This window comes from Camelus dromedarius, chromosome 20, assembly GCF_036321535.1.
Source record: "Camelus dromedarius isolate mCamDro1 chromosome 20, mCamDro1.pat, whole genome shotgun sequence".
NCBI classification, from domain to species: Eukaryota; Metazoa; Chordata; class Mammalia; order Artiodactyla; family Camelidae; genus Camelus; species Camelus dromedarius.
In genome coordinates, this window is record NC_087455.1 from 12,746,578 (window position 1) to 12,763,061 (window position 16,484).

The 16,484-nt window shown below is 45.6% G+C and overlaps 1 protein-coding gene across 12 annotated transcripts in view; it reads left to right on the forward strand.

The window, feature by feature from the left end:
- Positions 1–12,344: 12,344 nt before the first annotated feature.
- The window catches only part of MTSS1 (MTSS I-BAR domain containing 1), a 152,250-nt gene continuing 148,110 nt past the window's right edge, over positions 12,345–16,484 (forward strand). For 3 of the 12 annotated variants that reach the window (XM_064476853.1, XM_064476854.1, XM_064476855.1), the window contains exon 1: positions 12,346–12,957. In XM_064476853.1, the coding sequence (XP_064332923.1) occupies positions 12,886–12,957 (72 nt within the window). In that variant the 5' untranslated portion in view covers positions 12,346–12,885. Of the gene's footprint in view, positions 12,958–16,484 lie in introns of all 12 variants that reach the window. The other 9 variants (XM_031439589.2, XM_031439597.2, XM_031439591.2 and 6 more) reach the window with 6 other exon arrangements.

Below are 16,484 nucleotides of genomic sequence, written 5' to 3' on the forward strand. Positions count from 1 at the left end.
ATTGTAAATCAAATATACTTCAATAAAAAAAAAATCAGTGGGTCAGAAGTCAAACTCTGGAGTCCAATGGACCAAGGCTTACCCCTGAACTCCACCACTTAACTGGTTTCGTGACTGTGCGCAGACTACTTGCCTCCTCCCAGCCTCAGCTCCTTTCCCTGCTAAGTGATGTTAGTGACAGAGCACTTGCTGTAGGGCTCTTGTGAGGGCTGCGTGTCCCCAGAACAGCAGCCTATTGTTGCTGCTGTTTTTAATCTCATGCTCGATTTACTGTAGGTATTTCTCAGTCATTCAGTTTATTATTATTATGTCCGTAAACTGGGATCATAACATACATACTGCCCTGCACCTTGCTTTTGCACTTAGTGTTTCTTTCAAGCCAGTGCTTATACATGCACTTCCTCTTTTTAATGTGACAACGTATCAGAGACTCTACATAATAGACACTGTGCCTTCTAAGTGCGTTTGTGTTTCGCACATCCCAGTAGCAGCTACAGATATTTGAAGGGAGTGGTATGTGTATGAATGAGCCATATGTTATCTCTGATTTATACTCTGGAAATAAAGGAAGACCAACCAAATGAGAAAAGCAAAGGCTTTCTATATTGAGCTTGTCACTTGTATTGTGGCAGAGATTCAAAGGCAGGCAGGGAGAGAGCTTTGTAGTAGAAGGCACGGGGCGGGGGGATTCAGGTGTGCCCTGATTGGAGGTTGTTGGCTTGGGGACGGTCCAGGCTGACTAGAAGCAGGTTATCCTATTTGTCAGGGGTACCTATGTTGCTTTCTCTGGTTGGTCCTAAATTGGAAGCAGAGATAAAAATTAGGGAAGCTGTCAGTTATTAATCAAGTCCTGGCCATTTGGGGCTGATTTTTTTTTTTTTTTTTACAGAATTACTGCTTAGCTTCCTAGATTGTCACTGAAGATAGCAATCCAGCTTCCTGCAAAAGTTTGACTTACAGAAGGCTGGCTACCAGAGTCATTTATTATAGATAAAGGGTTGGGTTCCTGGGCAGCCTGTGGGTCAAAGTTCTGTTTTTATAAGCTCTGATCATTGTCTGTTTACATATTCAGGCTCTCAGTACATGAAGGTTGGTGGTTCATAAGGATGTATGGACCCCTTGCAGTAAATTCACAGCCCACAAAAGGAATCTATTGCTTTAAAATACCAAAAAAACATTGCTGGCACGTATCCTGGGACTCAGATGCCTTTTTGTGGGTAGCAATCTCATTTGCACATTTGTGCCTCCCAAAGGTTTCCTGGGCATGGAGCAGAGTACCCAGTTGATATGCCCACGTTTCCTAGGTGAGAGGAGTGAGCAAGGCGATTTTAGCTGTGATCTCTGGGGAGGTAATTCGGTGTGGCATGAGGAGAGATTTTGAATTTAAAGTCCTGGGTTCCTGTGTGGCTTCTGCCGCTTCCTAGCCCCATGGCTCTGGGACGTCAACAGCTCCCTGCCTGCGTCCACGTCTGGAACCCAGCTTAGTTCTTTCACAGCCCTCCTCCTGGCAACAGTATTTGTGAAAATGCTTCATAAACTGTGTGGAGTTACGCAAACATAAGTGAATATTATCAGGATTATAGAAATGTTATTGCTTGAAATCATGCTTCCAGCATTTTAAGGAATCCATTAGTGGGATTCTTCAAAAAAAAAAAAAAATTTGTTTCTCCCTCTGGCATTGTTCTCAGCCAGGCTACCTTCATGGAGTCTTACTTGATCAGCTATTAGGTCTTTAGAGCGGCACACAATTTTTAAGTGAGTTATTCAGTTAATCATTTCTGTCATAACGACAATGTCCCTTTGGACTGCCTGCTTCTGAAAACCATTGCAGCTGGAGGAGGGGCCCTGACTCCCTGCTCATCCTCCAAACAGATCAAAGGGCCTCTGGGGAAAAGCCCTATTAATGGCCAAATGAATTAGTGGCAAGTCGGAAAAAAAGAGAGCGCCAAATGGTTACCAACACAGTTTACCTTCCTTGACACAATGAGGTGGTCCAGTAATGCAGCTAAATGGGATTGCTGCATATTGAAACCAAACACAGGGTTGGGGAGAGATTGATGTTTAGAGGCCCCCCGGGGGGAATTACTTGATAAAGGATCTTTTCATTTCCATGAATGAGTCCCCTGATAGAACTGCTCTTTCTAAATCTGAATTTCTATAATCCAGTTTTAAATTATTATTATATATTATTGATATATACTAAAGTATAAACAAATTATATTATTGAATAGAATATATATACCTAGAATATGGTATATTCTATATAACATTGAATATAATTTCTATCATAATAATAGTTATTGAGACACAGTGGTTAAAAAGTACATCAACTGTGTGGCTATTTCCACTTCTCCTCTGAGAGATAAGGTTTAAGGAAAGATGGTGCCTTGATTATAGGTCCTTAAGAAAATTCACTTCAACAAGGGGAAAAGATTTACCCAACTCAGGGTAAAGAAAATATTTCAAATAGTTACACCCAACAAGGGAAGGGGTTGCCATTTGAAGTATTAAGCTCCTTGTCAGAAAAATTTAGATTATGGGGAACAGCCTCATGGAAATCTGTTTTTCATTTGATGATTGGGTTTGAATTTATTCTAGAAAAGATATATAGGAGGTATGAGATAAGTAGGCCTCGCCTACTTCAATTTAGTTAGGTTAAAATAGTTTTAGGATAAAACAAATAAGAGCAACTGGGGGCAGGGGAAGGAAGTACCCCAGTTACAATGAGGATGAGAGGATAGGTAAGCAGTGCTTCCTCTGCTCTGCCTGGCAATGGGGACTCCAGCTGTTGGTATTTATATGCACAGCAAGGTAGTGGGGGCGGGGCATTAAGCATCGTCTGAGAAGTGACTTTCTTTGAGAATGCCTCCTTGAGTTACTGCCTGGAGCAAACGGCACCCATCCCTTCCCTAATCTCTTTTTCCAGCTGTTTCCCAAACATAAACAGACATATACCTGCAGAGACAGACATTTACACTTACATCTAAAGCAGACAGAATCCAGAGAGAGCCTAAATTCAGTCCTAGAGGTCAGTCATAGTCACATGAAAGACACATTTAACGTCACCTGGAAGGAACCAACTCTCTCCTTTTACAAATGAGGAGTGAAGTCCAGAGAGGATGTGTGACTCCCTGAGATCACAAAGTCCTTTCTTCTGCCTCAATCTCCTGATAGGCATCAGTGGGGGGATTACTGATTACTCCGGAGCAGCATCCCTGCCTTGGGGACAGGGAGCCAGGGGTGTTGTGCTCATTAGCTGGGTAATGCTTACCACCACCTTTGAAGCTGCAGGATAGGATCGAAGGTAAATATCATTACCTTCTGCAAATGAAATGTTTCCCTGCACACAGCCTGTTTTCACTTGTTGCCTGTGGCCACTGGCCACTTGTAGCTACAAAGATTGCTACTGAGCTCTAGCTCAGAAGCATCCATTTGCTCACAAGCTTCAGAAAATAGGAGGGCTGGGTCTGGTTCTTATTATTAAAAGCAAACAAACCCATTATTAAAAGTAAACAAGGCAGAACTGCTTCACAACAATTGATTAAATGTCTCCTGGCTCAGAGGCTGAAATCCACTCCTGTTACCCCAAGCAAAACGTCTCTTATTGACAATCTAAAGGGGGAATGCTGACTCTGTCTTCTGAAGAAGAGTGCCCCCCATCTGAGTGCCTGTTACAAATTAGGCTCAAGACCCACACTATCTTTAATCCTAAAGATTAGCGGGTGTTACATTTTGCATTTTGCATTTTGCCAGTGATGGTATGGGCAAGTCAATTAATTTGTTCATGACACAGCTGAAATACAAAGCCACGAGGATCTGAACTTGAAACTCTATGACTCAAAAACCTGCACCCCTTCCATTCTAGCATGTTGCCGCATTAAAGACAGGTTTCCTGTGCTGCTGTTTTTGCTGCTGATTTCAAAGAAAAGCTCAAGACATAGGAGAAGGAAGCTCACGTCTGCCCTGGCACAACAGCCTCCTGAAATTGCAGGCATGCTTGTGGGGTTGCTCGGGAGAGGAAGCCCTGGGCCACCTATATCATGTGTGAAGTGGGTGGAGCAAAGACTATTGATGCTAAGTTGCTGGTGCTCAGCATATTGCCCCCATGCCTGCCTAACTCCTGGGCCATTTTACATGCTCTGCTGTCCAAACAAATCAGAATACAGCTTTGCAGGTCCAGAATCTTGGCCTTGCCAATGAATGTAGTTAACTGACTCTCAGTGACAGACTCCCACTAACCAAACTTATAAGAGATAGATGTATAAACAAAATATTAATTGGCTACTGTAGAATTTTGTTTACCTAGGAGTCTTAGTACTAGAAGCATTTCTACAATGGGATTATTGTAAAATAAATTTTAAAATCTCTAAAATCATGCTATCAGAAGACTCAGTAAACAATTTACTATGAGTGCAATGCTAGGTAATATGTTTACCACATCATCAATGACTAGTTGGGGATGACATAGCAGGCAAATATCTGGATGCAGATGGATGTTATGAATAGATTGACAGTGATTCTATCAGAGCTACTTCATGTTGTGAAATTATGTGAAATAAAAACCCATTTATTGGAAAGCAATCTGATAGTTCTTTAAAAGTTTAGAAACAGATTTTCCACATGTCCCAGCAATTCCAGTATAGGTATACCCAAGTGAATTGAAAACATATGTCTACACAAAAACCTGTTCACAAATGTTCGCAGTATCTTTATTTATAATAGCCAAAAGGTGGAAACAATTACAATGTCCATCAACTGATGAATGAATAAACAAGTGTGGTATATCCACATAAAGGAATATTACTCTGCCATCAAAAGGAATGAAGTATCAATACCTGCTATGACATGAATGAGCCTTGAAAACATTATGCTATGTGAAAGAAGCCAGACATAAAAGCCACATATTTTATGGTGCCATTGATAGGAAATGTCCAGAATAGGCAAATATATAGAGACAGAAAATAGATTAGTGTTTGCCTAGGCTGGGGATGGGGAGGTTAGGGGGAAATGGGTAGTGGTGCTAATGGGTAGAGAGTGACTTTGAGGGGTGATGAAAATGTTCTAAAATTGGTTTTAGTGATGATTGCCCAACTCTGTGAATATACTAAAAAAAATCACAAAATTTTATACTTGAAAAGCATGCATTTTTATGGTATGTGAATAATAAAGCTATTTTTAAAATTTTGACTGCTAAGCAGGAGATGCTCAGCCTGCATACCTTCCATTGCTCTCCCCACCCTAATCCACTCTCCATCCTTCCCTACTCTGCTTGGTTCCCAGGAAGCAGATCCTGTGGATTGTACCAACAAGCTCCTTTATGCAAGCCATCAAATAGTTTATTGTCCAAACTGGAACACTTTGGAGAAAGAACAATGGGGGTGAAGGAACTCTCTTGGGCAAACCAGGGGTCCTGGTTCTGTGGGGTTGGGTCCCTGCAGTGCAGGTTGGCTACATGGCATCTACAGAGGGCTATAGCCCCTGCCTGGCAGCCCTCCCCATGCAGCTGCCTCTCTGGGTTCCAGGCTCCACCCCTCTCCGTGCCCTTCAGTCCTAAGAGTGGCAATGGCGCCCTTCCTTGGCCCCCAGAACTGCATGGTCTCATTGGTTTCCTTAAATCCTTCCCATGCCTCTTTCTTAAACTTCCTCCATTTTCAGTTGCAGTGGGCCGTCTGTTTCCTGCCAGTACACTACTGATACCAAACTCCAGATAAACAGCCTGAGAGAGAAATTTGACAAGGAAAAGTGTGGTCTGCACAGTGACACTGCCAGATCTCTTCCAAAGAGGTGTTGCACCAACCCTCCTTTACTTTCTGCAGATGTCTGTTAATCCTGATAATAAGTGATTTTACTACAACCCCCAGCAACAAGGATGCTCTAGTAAATACAATTTTATTTTTTATTATTATTGTAAGGGTTATTTTTTCCCCCTGCCACTTTGAAGGAAAGGAATGTATAGCACAAATTATAATTTTCAGTATGAGAATTCCATATGAGAATATATATTCTTGGGGTTATCTTGTTCAGAATGTGCTGTGCTACCTCAATCTGAGGATTTACGTATTTCATCAACTCTGGAAAATTCTTGGCCAATCTCTCTTGGAATATCTGCTCTCCCCCACCTACTCACGTTCTCTGATAATATGCTTTATCCTCATTATGTCCTTCTTGTCTCCTAACCTCTTTTTTTTTTTTTTTCTGTTTTCTACTTCTTTATTTCTGTGTGCTTTCTTCTGATCTTTCTGATCAAAAATTCTCTTTTCAGCTCTGTATCTATTTGGTTTCCCAACCTGTCCATACAAAGTTCAAATATATATGGTAATTCCAATGACTGTATTTTTCACTGCTAGGTGGCCTTGTAATTCTTTTTTCACACAGCTTTTGCTGTTTCCACAGTGTGTTGTGTTTTTGTTTCCCTCTATATTTTAATCATTTTAAATATACTTTTCTCTGCCAGACTGTTGGATTATCTTTCACTCTTGTGGACTAAATCCTGATGTTAGTTGTGTCTGCTGACTCTTGATCGTGATGGGTAGAAGGTTTCTTTGTATAATTTATTATTTTGGATCGTGAGCTCATCTCAGGGCCTTTATCTGTGGGAATCCTACAAGGACTTGATTGAAAGTGGGTCCCCTTAGAGCGTTTTCTCTTTTGCTTCTGTCAGGTTTCCCAAGATTATTTTAGACCAATAACAAGTTTTCACATTAATTCTTTTCTTGGGCATTTTGGATCTATTCAAAGGAAAGCAAATTCAAACTCCAAAAGCAGCTGTGGTACAAGCCTCTGGTTACGAATTTTCAGTACATGCTTTTAGCCCCCTTCTTTATATCAGCTACCTGTCCTGGTGGGCACATTGCTTCTTGGTCCACCTGTCCTTGAAGCTGTGCAGTCATGGAGTCCTGACCCTGCAGGGAGCTCTCAGTTGTATATCCTTCTTCTATGGGCCCAGGGCCTATTTTTCTGCTTCCCCCTTTGTGAGTGAACACCCAGGCCCCCGGGTTACTGAAACCAAGGACTCCTCCCAGGGCAATCAAAGCATCAACTTTCACACCTTGTCTGCTGGTTGTCAGTTTCCTCTTTTGTTTCTGGCCCCTGAGGATCTCCCTTCTTCCCTGCTAGCTCTGCTGGGTATTTAAAAGGATTCGGATGCCATTTTACATAGCATGTCTTCATGGCTGTAGCAGGAGGGGGTTTCAGGTGATAAGATCTGCTTTTTTATTAAAGCAGGATACCCCTTTTCATACTGCTTACATCACAAAATGGTGAGTCTGTGTAATGTAAAATATTTTCCATTTCTAGATAAACTCAGATTGATTAGAAATCTGCCTCTGATTGATTAGAAATAACTAGATGTTTTTCAGTTGCTTCATGTGCTGTGTTAAAGGTACGGGTTTCTAAAATAATACGCTTTTCATGCTCTTTTATTGCTACTCTAATCAGAACTCACATCTTACATACAAAATGTTCCTTTTTCTCATCGTATTTGTATTGGACAGAAAAAGCTCAGCTCCAGAAGAGGAGGAGATCAGGCCCAGGACAATCTTGTTTTAGAGTCTGCAGTGGGGACATGCGCTCCCCTGGGATATCAATATCCCATTCTCAATATCAAGGTCACTCAGAAGCCACATTAGTGGTCAGCAGGCAGTTTGGGAGAATCTAAACAAGGAGAAGAATGTCAGAGGCTCCTGGGAGAACAAGTGTGGTTTGGCACAGAGTTGATGCTTAAGAAACATCTCAGGAACTCAGTGAACCACCTCTACCTCAGTACGGGGCAGACGCACTTTCCTGGTCACCTGGGAACATCAGGTATGGTCCCTCTTTCTTGAATAGTCCAAGAGAGGCTTAAATACTTACACCTTCTTTCCTCCTTTCATATTTTCCCCCTGAACCAAACCGAATACTTGATCCCATGATCAGAGGCTGCAAACTGGTCTCTGGAGGAGTTTCTAAAAATTGGGAAATTTCAAAATATTTTGATTTGGGGAAATTTCATGTCAAGATCCAAGGTTTCAGTCTGTTTGGAAGGATTGGAACATGTTGCAATTAAGGGCCCACATGGGGTCTTAGACTGGGGAGCAGCTGGCCCTTGGAGGGAGAATGTGTTCTTCAGATCTCTGTAGCCTTCCTGCCCCCGATGAACTTGTACCTGGTCTGCTTCACACAAGTATGCAGCCTGCCCCCACAGACATGCGCTTGTGACCCTGTCGTGCCAGCATTACTTTGGTCTGGCAACCCATCAGTTGATGAAGTGATACCTTCTTTCTTTCGTTTCCTGCCCTAGTGACACATTCTGCACACTGAGGTTATACTTGGGTGTTTCCCAGGCCAACATCCACAAACACACCCAAAACATCTCAAGGTGAGTCATTGCAACAGATATTATTTGTTGATTCTTGCTAGTATCATTTTCAAGAAGGACTTTGTCTCTAAATTTGAGACTCTGTAATATACTGACAACGCACCCAATTTAGTGGCTCTGGGTTCATAAAGAATCTGCTTATAGATCATGAGAATGAGCTTAAGTTTTATTTTGTAGATGAGCTATGGTAATGACTAATATATATTAATAGCTAACCTTTATTTAGTACTTACTGAGCCAAGCCCTAGACTAAGTAATCCCATTCAGGCCTCACATAGCCTTAGGGGTTTGTATTTCCATGATCTGTTTTACAGATGAAGAAACTGAGGCACAGACAGCTGGGACAAGATTGCGTCAGTATTCAGACTCCAGCAGCCGGACTCTGAATCTACCGCTCGCCCACCTTGCACGGCTGCCTCTCATGCAAAGACCCCTCACAGCCTTAGGAGTTTCACAAACACTGCCTGAGGTCTCACAGCAACCTGGGGGCCTCACCTAGCAACCTGTCCACACATTAGAGTCAGCTGAGGAGCCTTTAAACCCTACCCGGGCATGGCGCAAATACCAGGATGGGTTAACATTGGGGGACTTGAATGAAGAGTAATGGGAAAGCTCAGCCCTATTCTTGTAGTGTTTCTGTACCTCTGAAATAGTGTCCAAATTTTAAAAAGTTGAAAGAAAATAAAGAATGTATTAGGATAACATTAGTTGACTTGAAGGGATTTCTACAAGAATTGTTGATAGCAAGAAGTGTTAATAACAAGATCCAGAAATGTGTGTGATGTGATCCCATTTGTGTAAAGCAAACAGTGACAAAATACACACATGCCTATATATCCTTATATGAAGATAGGATGAAATATGCATGAAACATTTAAAAATTCTGGACCCCGGTCCCCAGAGACTAGTTGTTTTGGGGGTCGGATTTGGGCAAGGGTATCTTTAATTTCCTTAAATCAGGGTTCTTAAATTTCCTGCACATTAGAATCTTCTGGGAGGCTTTAAAAAGTCCTGGGGCCCAGGGCACAGCCCAGTTAAGTCAGGCTCCGTGGGAGTGGAGCCCAGGTTTGGGTGTTTTAAGATTCCCCCTGGGCATGCCAATTGTGGCCAGGGCTGAGAATCACTTCTGGATGGGAAGGGAACTCAGGTGTGTAGCATTACTATGTGACGGGCATTCCAATGCATTTCACTCCTGGGAACAGCCCATGAGTCAGGAACCCCCGGGAGGTTTGCTCCAGAGATCAAATAGCCTCCCAGAGATCAGAGAACTAGGAGACATCTGGTGGTGGACACCCTGACCCACCATCCACTGAGCAGAAGGAGGGTGATGGGGGCTGCTTTGAGAAGGTTTCATTACCTCCCAGACTCTCCTTCCCAAGATTACAGGGTTTGAAATTCCTCTAGTAGAGATTCATTAGATTGGGTTCCTCCTCCTAAGAGCTATTAAAAAACAAAAAGCAAATACTCCGGGGAAGAATTTCATGTTAATCGGATCTTGATGTCTGCCCAGTGAGTGCTAGGTGTTTCAAAGGGAGGAAAAAAGAGGGAAGCTCAAACATAGAGAAAGAATGTAATGTAGGGGTGTAAATCTGACCTTGTCATTTTCCTGCCTGTAGCATGTGGCAGGAAAGCCGGATGCAGGATGCTTGGGCTAAGGCATGGGACCCCTTATCCCGGAGGGTTGGAGGCTGGAGAAGGGACACTTCAGGTGTGGAAGTCAGAAAATCAGAGTTGGAGTTCTGCCAGCCAGTTTCGAGGGCAAGGATGACAATCTTCTTCTTGAGGCTGTGGTGAGGATTAGATATAATACACGTAAACCACCCAGCTTGTATACTGTCGGCCCTCGGCAATGTCAGTGGGACAGCATACCAACGTTATAGGCTTGCAATGTGCACTCTGGGACCAGGGTGACAGAGCACCTTGACCCGGTCCCTGCTTCTTTTTAAAATTTTATTTCAGCGTGGTAAGAACACTTAACATTTGGTCTATCCTCTTAACAAATTTTAAAGTGTATGATATGGTATTGTTAATTACAAGCACAACGTTGTACAGCAGATCTCTAGAACTACTCCTCCTTTGTAATCGAGACTTCATGACCATTGATGAGAAACTCCGTTTCTCCTCCCTGTACCCCCAGCCCTTGGCAACCACCATTCTACTCTCTGATTCTATGAGCTTGACTATTTTAGGTACTTCATATAAGTTTAATCATGTAGTATTTATCCTGTGACTGGCTTATTTCACTTAGCATAATTTCCTCAAAGTTTATTCATGCTGTCCCATACTGCAGGAATTCCTTCTTTTTGAAGGCTGAGTAATATCCATTGTGTATATGGACCACATTTTGTTTATTCACTTGTCTGTCATGGACATTTAGGTTGTTTCCACATCTTGGCTATTGTTAATTGTGCTGCAGTGAATCTATTTCTGTTGATAAGATTTATTGAGTGCTTATTTACTATCTGCCAAGAACTGGTATAAGTGCTTTACATATATTAGTGCAGGTAAAACTCAGAACAGCCCTGCGAGGTGGATGCTATCTGTATTCCCAATTATAGATGAAGAAACTGAAGCCCACTTAGTGGGTTTTAAATTGGAGTTTGAACCCAGCCCATCTGGCTCTACAAGTAGTGATCCTGATCACTATAATACCAGTAGTATTAAAATCATAATGATAAAGATTGAGACCAAATTAGGTGTCATGCGCTTTTATTGGCAAGGTGAAGAGAATTATGCATCCAAATGATCTTGGGGACAGGATCCAGCAGGGTTGCCCAAGAGATCAGTTAATTCCGGAAGTTAACACTCCTCATGTTTGTGGAGAAGGGGTTTGTGGTTAAGAGTTGGCCAGAGCGGCCCAGGGGAAAACTATCTTCTGCAGCTCTGAAATGCGGCTCCATGCATCTCTTTGGTTCATAGCTTTCAAAGCCAGATCTTTTCCTATTACTGAATCTGATGCAGCTCTACACCACTTTGTACATGGTTTCTTTTGCCTCCCCCCACCCCCACCTATTTTCCTTTCGTCCTGCTTTGTGCTTCAAACGGTCAGCTCAATGGTCAAGGGAACAGCGCGGAGTTGGGGGCTTATGTTTTAAGGTCTTTAAAAAGCTTCTCATTTGATTCCCCTCCTCCTTGCCTGTTTGATGTTGATCTAAATGAGGGATCCTGGCTGTGCAGTTAGGCGGTGGAGCTGGGAAAATGAACCACCAGCCCCAAATCAACCTGGGCCTATCTGCTCTTTCCAGATTACACCTCCCAACAGGGCTCTCTGCAGTGACACCAACACCCGATGCCCCCAGTGCGCCTGAAAAACAACCGTCCGAGTCACGGGCAGCCAGCAATCTCTATAAACTGATGAACGGTACGCAGAAGCTCTAATGCCATTTGTTTTGCAATGGCAAATCAATCCACTTTCCCAGCATCCGGTAACTTTACTGAACTTGGTATCCCGCTGCAGGATACGCCCCCGAACTCCCCTTAATTACAGATTTGACTCTTTGCAATCGTGACTTGGCGCTGCAGTCCTGATACCACAGAACGGGCCTCTTCTCAGAAGCCTGCAGTAGCATCGGCGGCAGCAACAGCAGCAGAAGCACTTTTCCCGCCCTACTGAGGGCTCACTAGACGCGTGGTACTGCGCTAAGCGTGCCACAGTGCAAATCCCCGGGGTCGGCGGCTGCACCCTCGGTGCCGGGAGCTTGCAGCCATTGTGGGGCGGACACTCGCCTAGCCGCGTGCTGGCACGCCCTCTCGGCTCTGCGACCGGCGGCCACAGCGAGTAGGGAGTGCTCGGCGGAGGAGGCTCCCGCAGGGGTGGAATCCTACCCGCCTCGCCCGCCCGCCTGCAGGCTCCACTCTGCGGCCGGCGCCCCACGCGCCTCCCGGGCACGCGCTCCCAGCCCCGCCCGCGTGCGGCGGACGCACGGCCGCGAGCGCGCGCCGTCCCCGCGCCTTGGCGGCGGACGCACGGCCGCGAGCGCGCGTGCGCCCCTCGGAACGTCCCCGGGAGCCCAGCTAGATCGAGCGCCGGGCCCAGGCGTGCAGGGCTGAAAAGGAGGCGGCGGCCGCGGCTGCGAGCAACAGATCCCGGCGCCGCGAGCAGACCCGCTCTGCTGTTGGGCGATTTTTTTTTTTTTAATTTCAAAAACATTTATTAATTAAGAAAATCTTGCATTTTTAAATGGCGCTGGCCCTGGGTCAGCGGGCGGTTTTCTCTGCTTCAAGATGGGCTTTGCCGTTTCTGTCGTGGGCACCCGTGGTGGCCTGATTGTCAGTCTTCTCCGGGCATTTTTAAGGCCAGGAGCCGAGAGCTGCATGTAGGCGCCCTACAGAGCGGTTTGGCTGTTTAAATTATTATTTTGGGCAGAGAACAGTCGATCTCGGGCATTTCGTCCCTTTTGCAGAAGAGGCTGCGAATCGGAGGTGGGTCGCTCGGAGGGTGAAATTCCTCCCGGGGTGAGCTATCCCCGGCCCCCCACACAGTCCAGGCGGCCCCGAGTGTGTGTCCTGTCCCTGCTGGCGCCGGGAAAATGGAGGCTGTGATTGAGAAGGAATGCAGCGCGCTCGGAGGCCTCTTCCAGACCATCATCAGCGACATGAAGGTAGGACGCCGGGGGTGCGGCTGCGGCGGCGGCGGCCGCCGCTACTGACCTCGCCGCCGGGCTTCGCCTCCGCCCGGGGCCAGCCGCCCGACCCTTGGCTGCGCCGTGGCCACCGGCCACCTGCGGGATCGTGCTGGCCCGGTGTCACCTGCTCACCCAGGGCGCCACTCCGGGCTGTGCTGGGTCACCCGGCGGGCAGCTTCTCTGGGGGTATCTGATGCCCCCTGCCCTCTCCCCGCCCGCTCATTGTCCCAGGGGGCGGCACCATCTCGTTTCCCTGGGGGACCTGGGCCCCGGCTCCAAGTTTTCCATTGTCTGTAGCTGGACGGAGTGTCTGCGACCCGCGAGGGCTGGGTGCCTGGGCGGACACCTGATTCCCCTGGGTATGGGGTGGGGGCGCCTGGCGCGGTGGTGGGGAGAGAATGGGGGCTCTGCAGCCGTGGGAAGAAGCCCACTGGCCGGTGAGACTGGGAGGGAGATCTCCCACCCTCCTTGGTTTCAGGTCCACCTGGGGGTGATCTGAGCAAATTAAGTATTAATTAGGCTCTTCCAAAGCCGTGAGGGTGTGCGTGCCTTCCCTCAGCCCTCCCTGGGGGGCGCGGAGCAGAAGTTCCCAGAGTCTCCCAGGCTGAAGGCAAGACTTGGGCACTGTATCCCCCACCCATCCAACACACACAGACTCCAGGTTTTCTCTTGGAAGGATTGTGAAGACTGTGTGTGTGTGTGTGGCGTGTGTGTGTGTGTGTGTGTGTGTGGTGTGTGTGTGGCGTGTGTGTGTGTGTGGCGTGTGTGTGTGTGTGTGTGTGTGTGTGTGTTAGGGGCCGGGAACAACACCCTGGCTTTTTCCTGCAAAGGGTGGGACTAGGGATAACCTGATCCTTGGACGTGGATTTTCTGTGTGTAGAGATAGACCAGGGCCCGGTATTACTAATCCAAAGGAAATATAACCAGCCGTGCGAGCTGGCTGGAGGTGGGAATTGGGGGCGGTGGGGGGATTTTTTTTTTTTTAATGTGTATTTAGGGAGCTTCTCTTTGGCTCCAGCCCAGCCCCGGTTTGCCTCAACAGATCCGGGGAGGTGGTGTTTAATTAAAAGCGCTTCCAAAACGAGTGGGCAGGTTTGGAAAGCTGTGCATCGAGTGGGTGTGGACAGCCCCTCTTCAGCCGCTGCCTGGGCGCCTGGAGGAGCTTTTGTCTGATGAAGTGCAGGGTCTGGAGAGGGTTCGGCCTGGGAGATGGACTTTGGAAGGGAATGCTCAGCTGTCATGTTCTGCTTCTCCCTTTTAGAACCAACTGCCACCTCACCCAGGGTGAACTTTTCCAAGGTGCCCCTGTCCTGGTCTTGTCCATTTTGAAATCCTTCTCCAGAGCTTGTGCCTTTTGTCAGAAATTGACATTCGTGCAGCATTATCTTCAGCGAGACCCTGCTTGCCCAGGAATGCCTCTAATCCGGCCACTTGGAATTAGATGGATTATTCCCTGTTCAAAGACGCCCTTTTCATTCCTTTGCCCCCAATCCACATTGAATAATTGAAGTGCTCTTTTGAGACAAAGCTTGGTATTTTCTCTGTAGACTCTGGGAATATTTCTTGTTAACTGAAATTCTACAGGCCTTATAATGAAACAAGATTTGGTCTGAGGTACACGTGTGTTTTGATCACCAGGAGAGGGGTTTGAGATGGGTTAGTAGAGCTGCTTGTGATTTTGGGGAGAGAGAAGTGAATATTTCCAGTTCTCTGTAGGAACAAGGACCCAGTAACCTAACCCGTCTGCCCACTGCAGTCCCAGAATATTCATATATGGAGTTTTTCCTTAGTCTTTGTTCCTTAATCCAGAATCCAGGCTCAGTTCTTCCAGTTTATGAGTCTGAACCCAAAGCCCTTCAGAAAGTAACCCATGTCAGGGAAGGCTCTCCTGCCATCCACCTGCCATCCCTTGGTGGCCCTGCAGCACTTTATGGTCGGGGCTGGGAGGTGGGGGGGATTTGTGGGTGCTGAGGTGATGTGCTTCTGCCTCCGCAGGATTCTAGTTAAAAACAAAGACTTATTTAATGCCCTTTCAGTGCTGGATCTACAGTTTGTGGTTCCTGAGTTCTTTCCCTTTGAATTGAGTTGGGTTTGTTCAACATCCTGTGGGAAGGCATTTATTTTAAAGGTTTATTTTGTTTTGGCAGACAAAGATTTTAAAAGCGAAGTGGAGTGGAAGACGAAAACATGTCTTGGGGTCTGCAGAATTTCAGACTTTTGGGGAGCAGAGAGATAAGGCAAAAGAGAGGAGGTGTCTCATTTCCAAGATTGTTTATGCGTAGGACATGTGCTGAGTGTTTTCATGGGGTTTTCTTCTTAAGAGACTTCTGCATGGATTAGATGGCAGTGACATTTGAAAAGGGACTTTTTACATTTGGGCGTATAGGAGAAGCAGTGTATCATATGCTTGTGCCTGGGATTGCCAGCAATAAAAGTCAGTTTTTAATATCTGAACTTGGCTGTCTGTCTAAGGACCTGCTTCTTCCTTTCGCTCCTTTGAACTCCCACAATAGGTTTATAACACCTTTGGTCTCCTTTCTGTTTGCTTTGAAGGACACACAGAAATGTTGGAAACCCATTAGGAGTACCATCTTGAGAACATTTTTAGGTTATTTTCTCAGAAGTGATGTTGGAGTGGGGCGAGGAAAGGGTAAGGAATACTTTTTTTTTTAAGTGATATTTGGTTCTTCAAAATGTACAGCGGCACAGGAAGGGAGTCAGTTTCCTCTTTGGAGAAAAAAAAAAAAAAGGAAAGAAAGAAAACAACAAAAAATGGAGTAATTTCAAGGTCTAGCACCAACCATCTTCCCAAACCAAAGAACCTCAAGGCATGGAAGAGCTGTAGAGGATTCTTTCTGCTTTCTTCTAAAGATTCTTCATCTGGCTGGGCCCTGGGCTGTCAGGGTGTATGTTTTATCCTCTTCAGGGAGACGGGTGCCATGGAGAAACCCTCACTTCTCTTCCATTGGGATCCAGCAGTAGCAGCTGTTAAATAACTTATTGATTCCTTGACAAGAGGAAACCTTGTGTTTTTCCCCTGTCTTCGACCCTACTGTGGTGGCCACTAATGAATGGTGGTGTGCAAAATCGCTTACAGGCTGCCTTTCCGCCATCCACATAAATCAAGTCGTCTGTTGTGAGCTGGTCCCAAAGGGAAGGGGAGACAAGAGATTCATGGGCCGGGAGGCAAGGGTCCATCGCCAGTTTGTCTGAGGGAATAGTAGCTTGGAAGTGGCTGTGTGTGGAAGGCCAGATGACTGACTTCTGATGTGTAAACACTGTTGACTGCATTGAGGTCCTGGAATTTTTTGGAATTTCTATCCAAGTCCCGGAAAAGACAGGCTGATGCTGCAAACAGCAGATTTGTGATACTACTTTTTTTAAAAATTGAGCTGTAAGTGATCTAGAATATTAGTTTCAGGTGTACAATATCCTGATTTCATATATGAATTAAAAAAATTTTTTTAAATTAAGTAATTGAACCAGCATACAGAATTTGATGA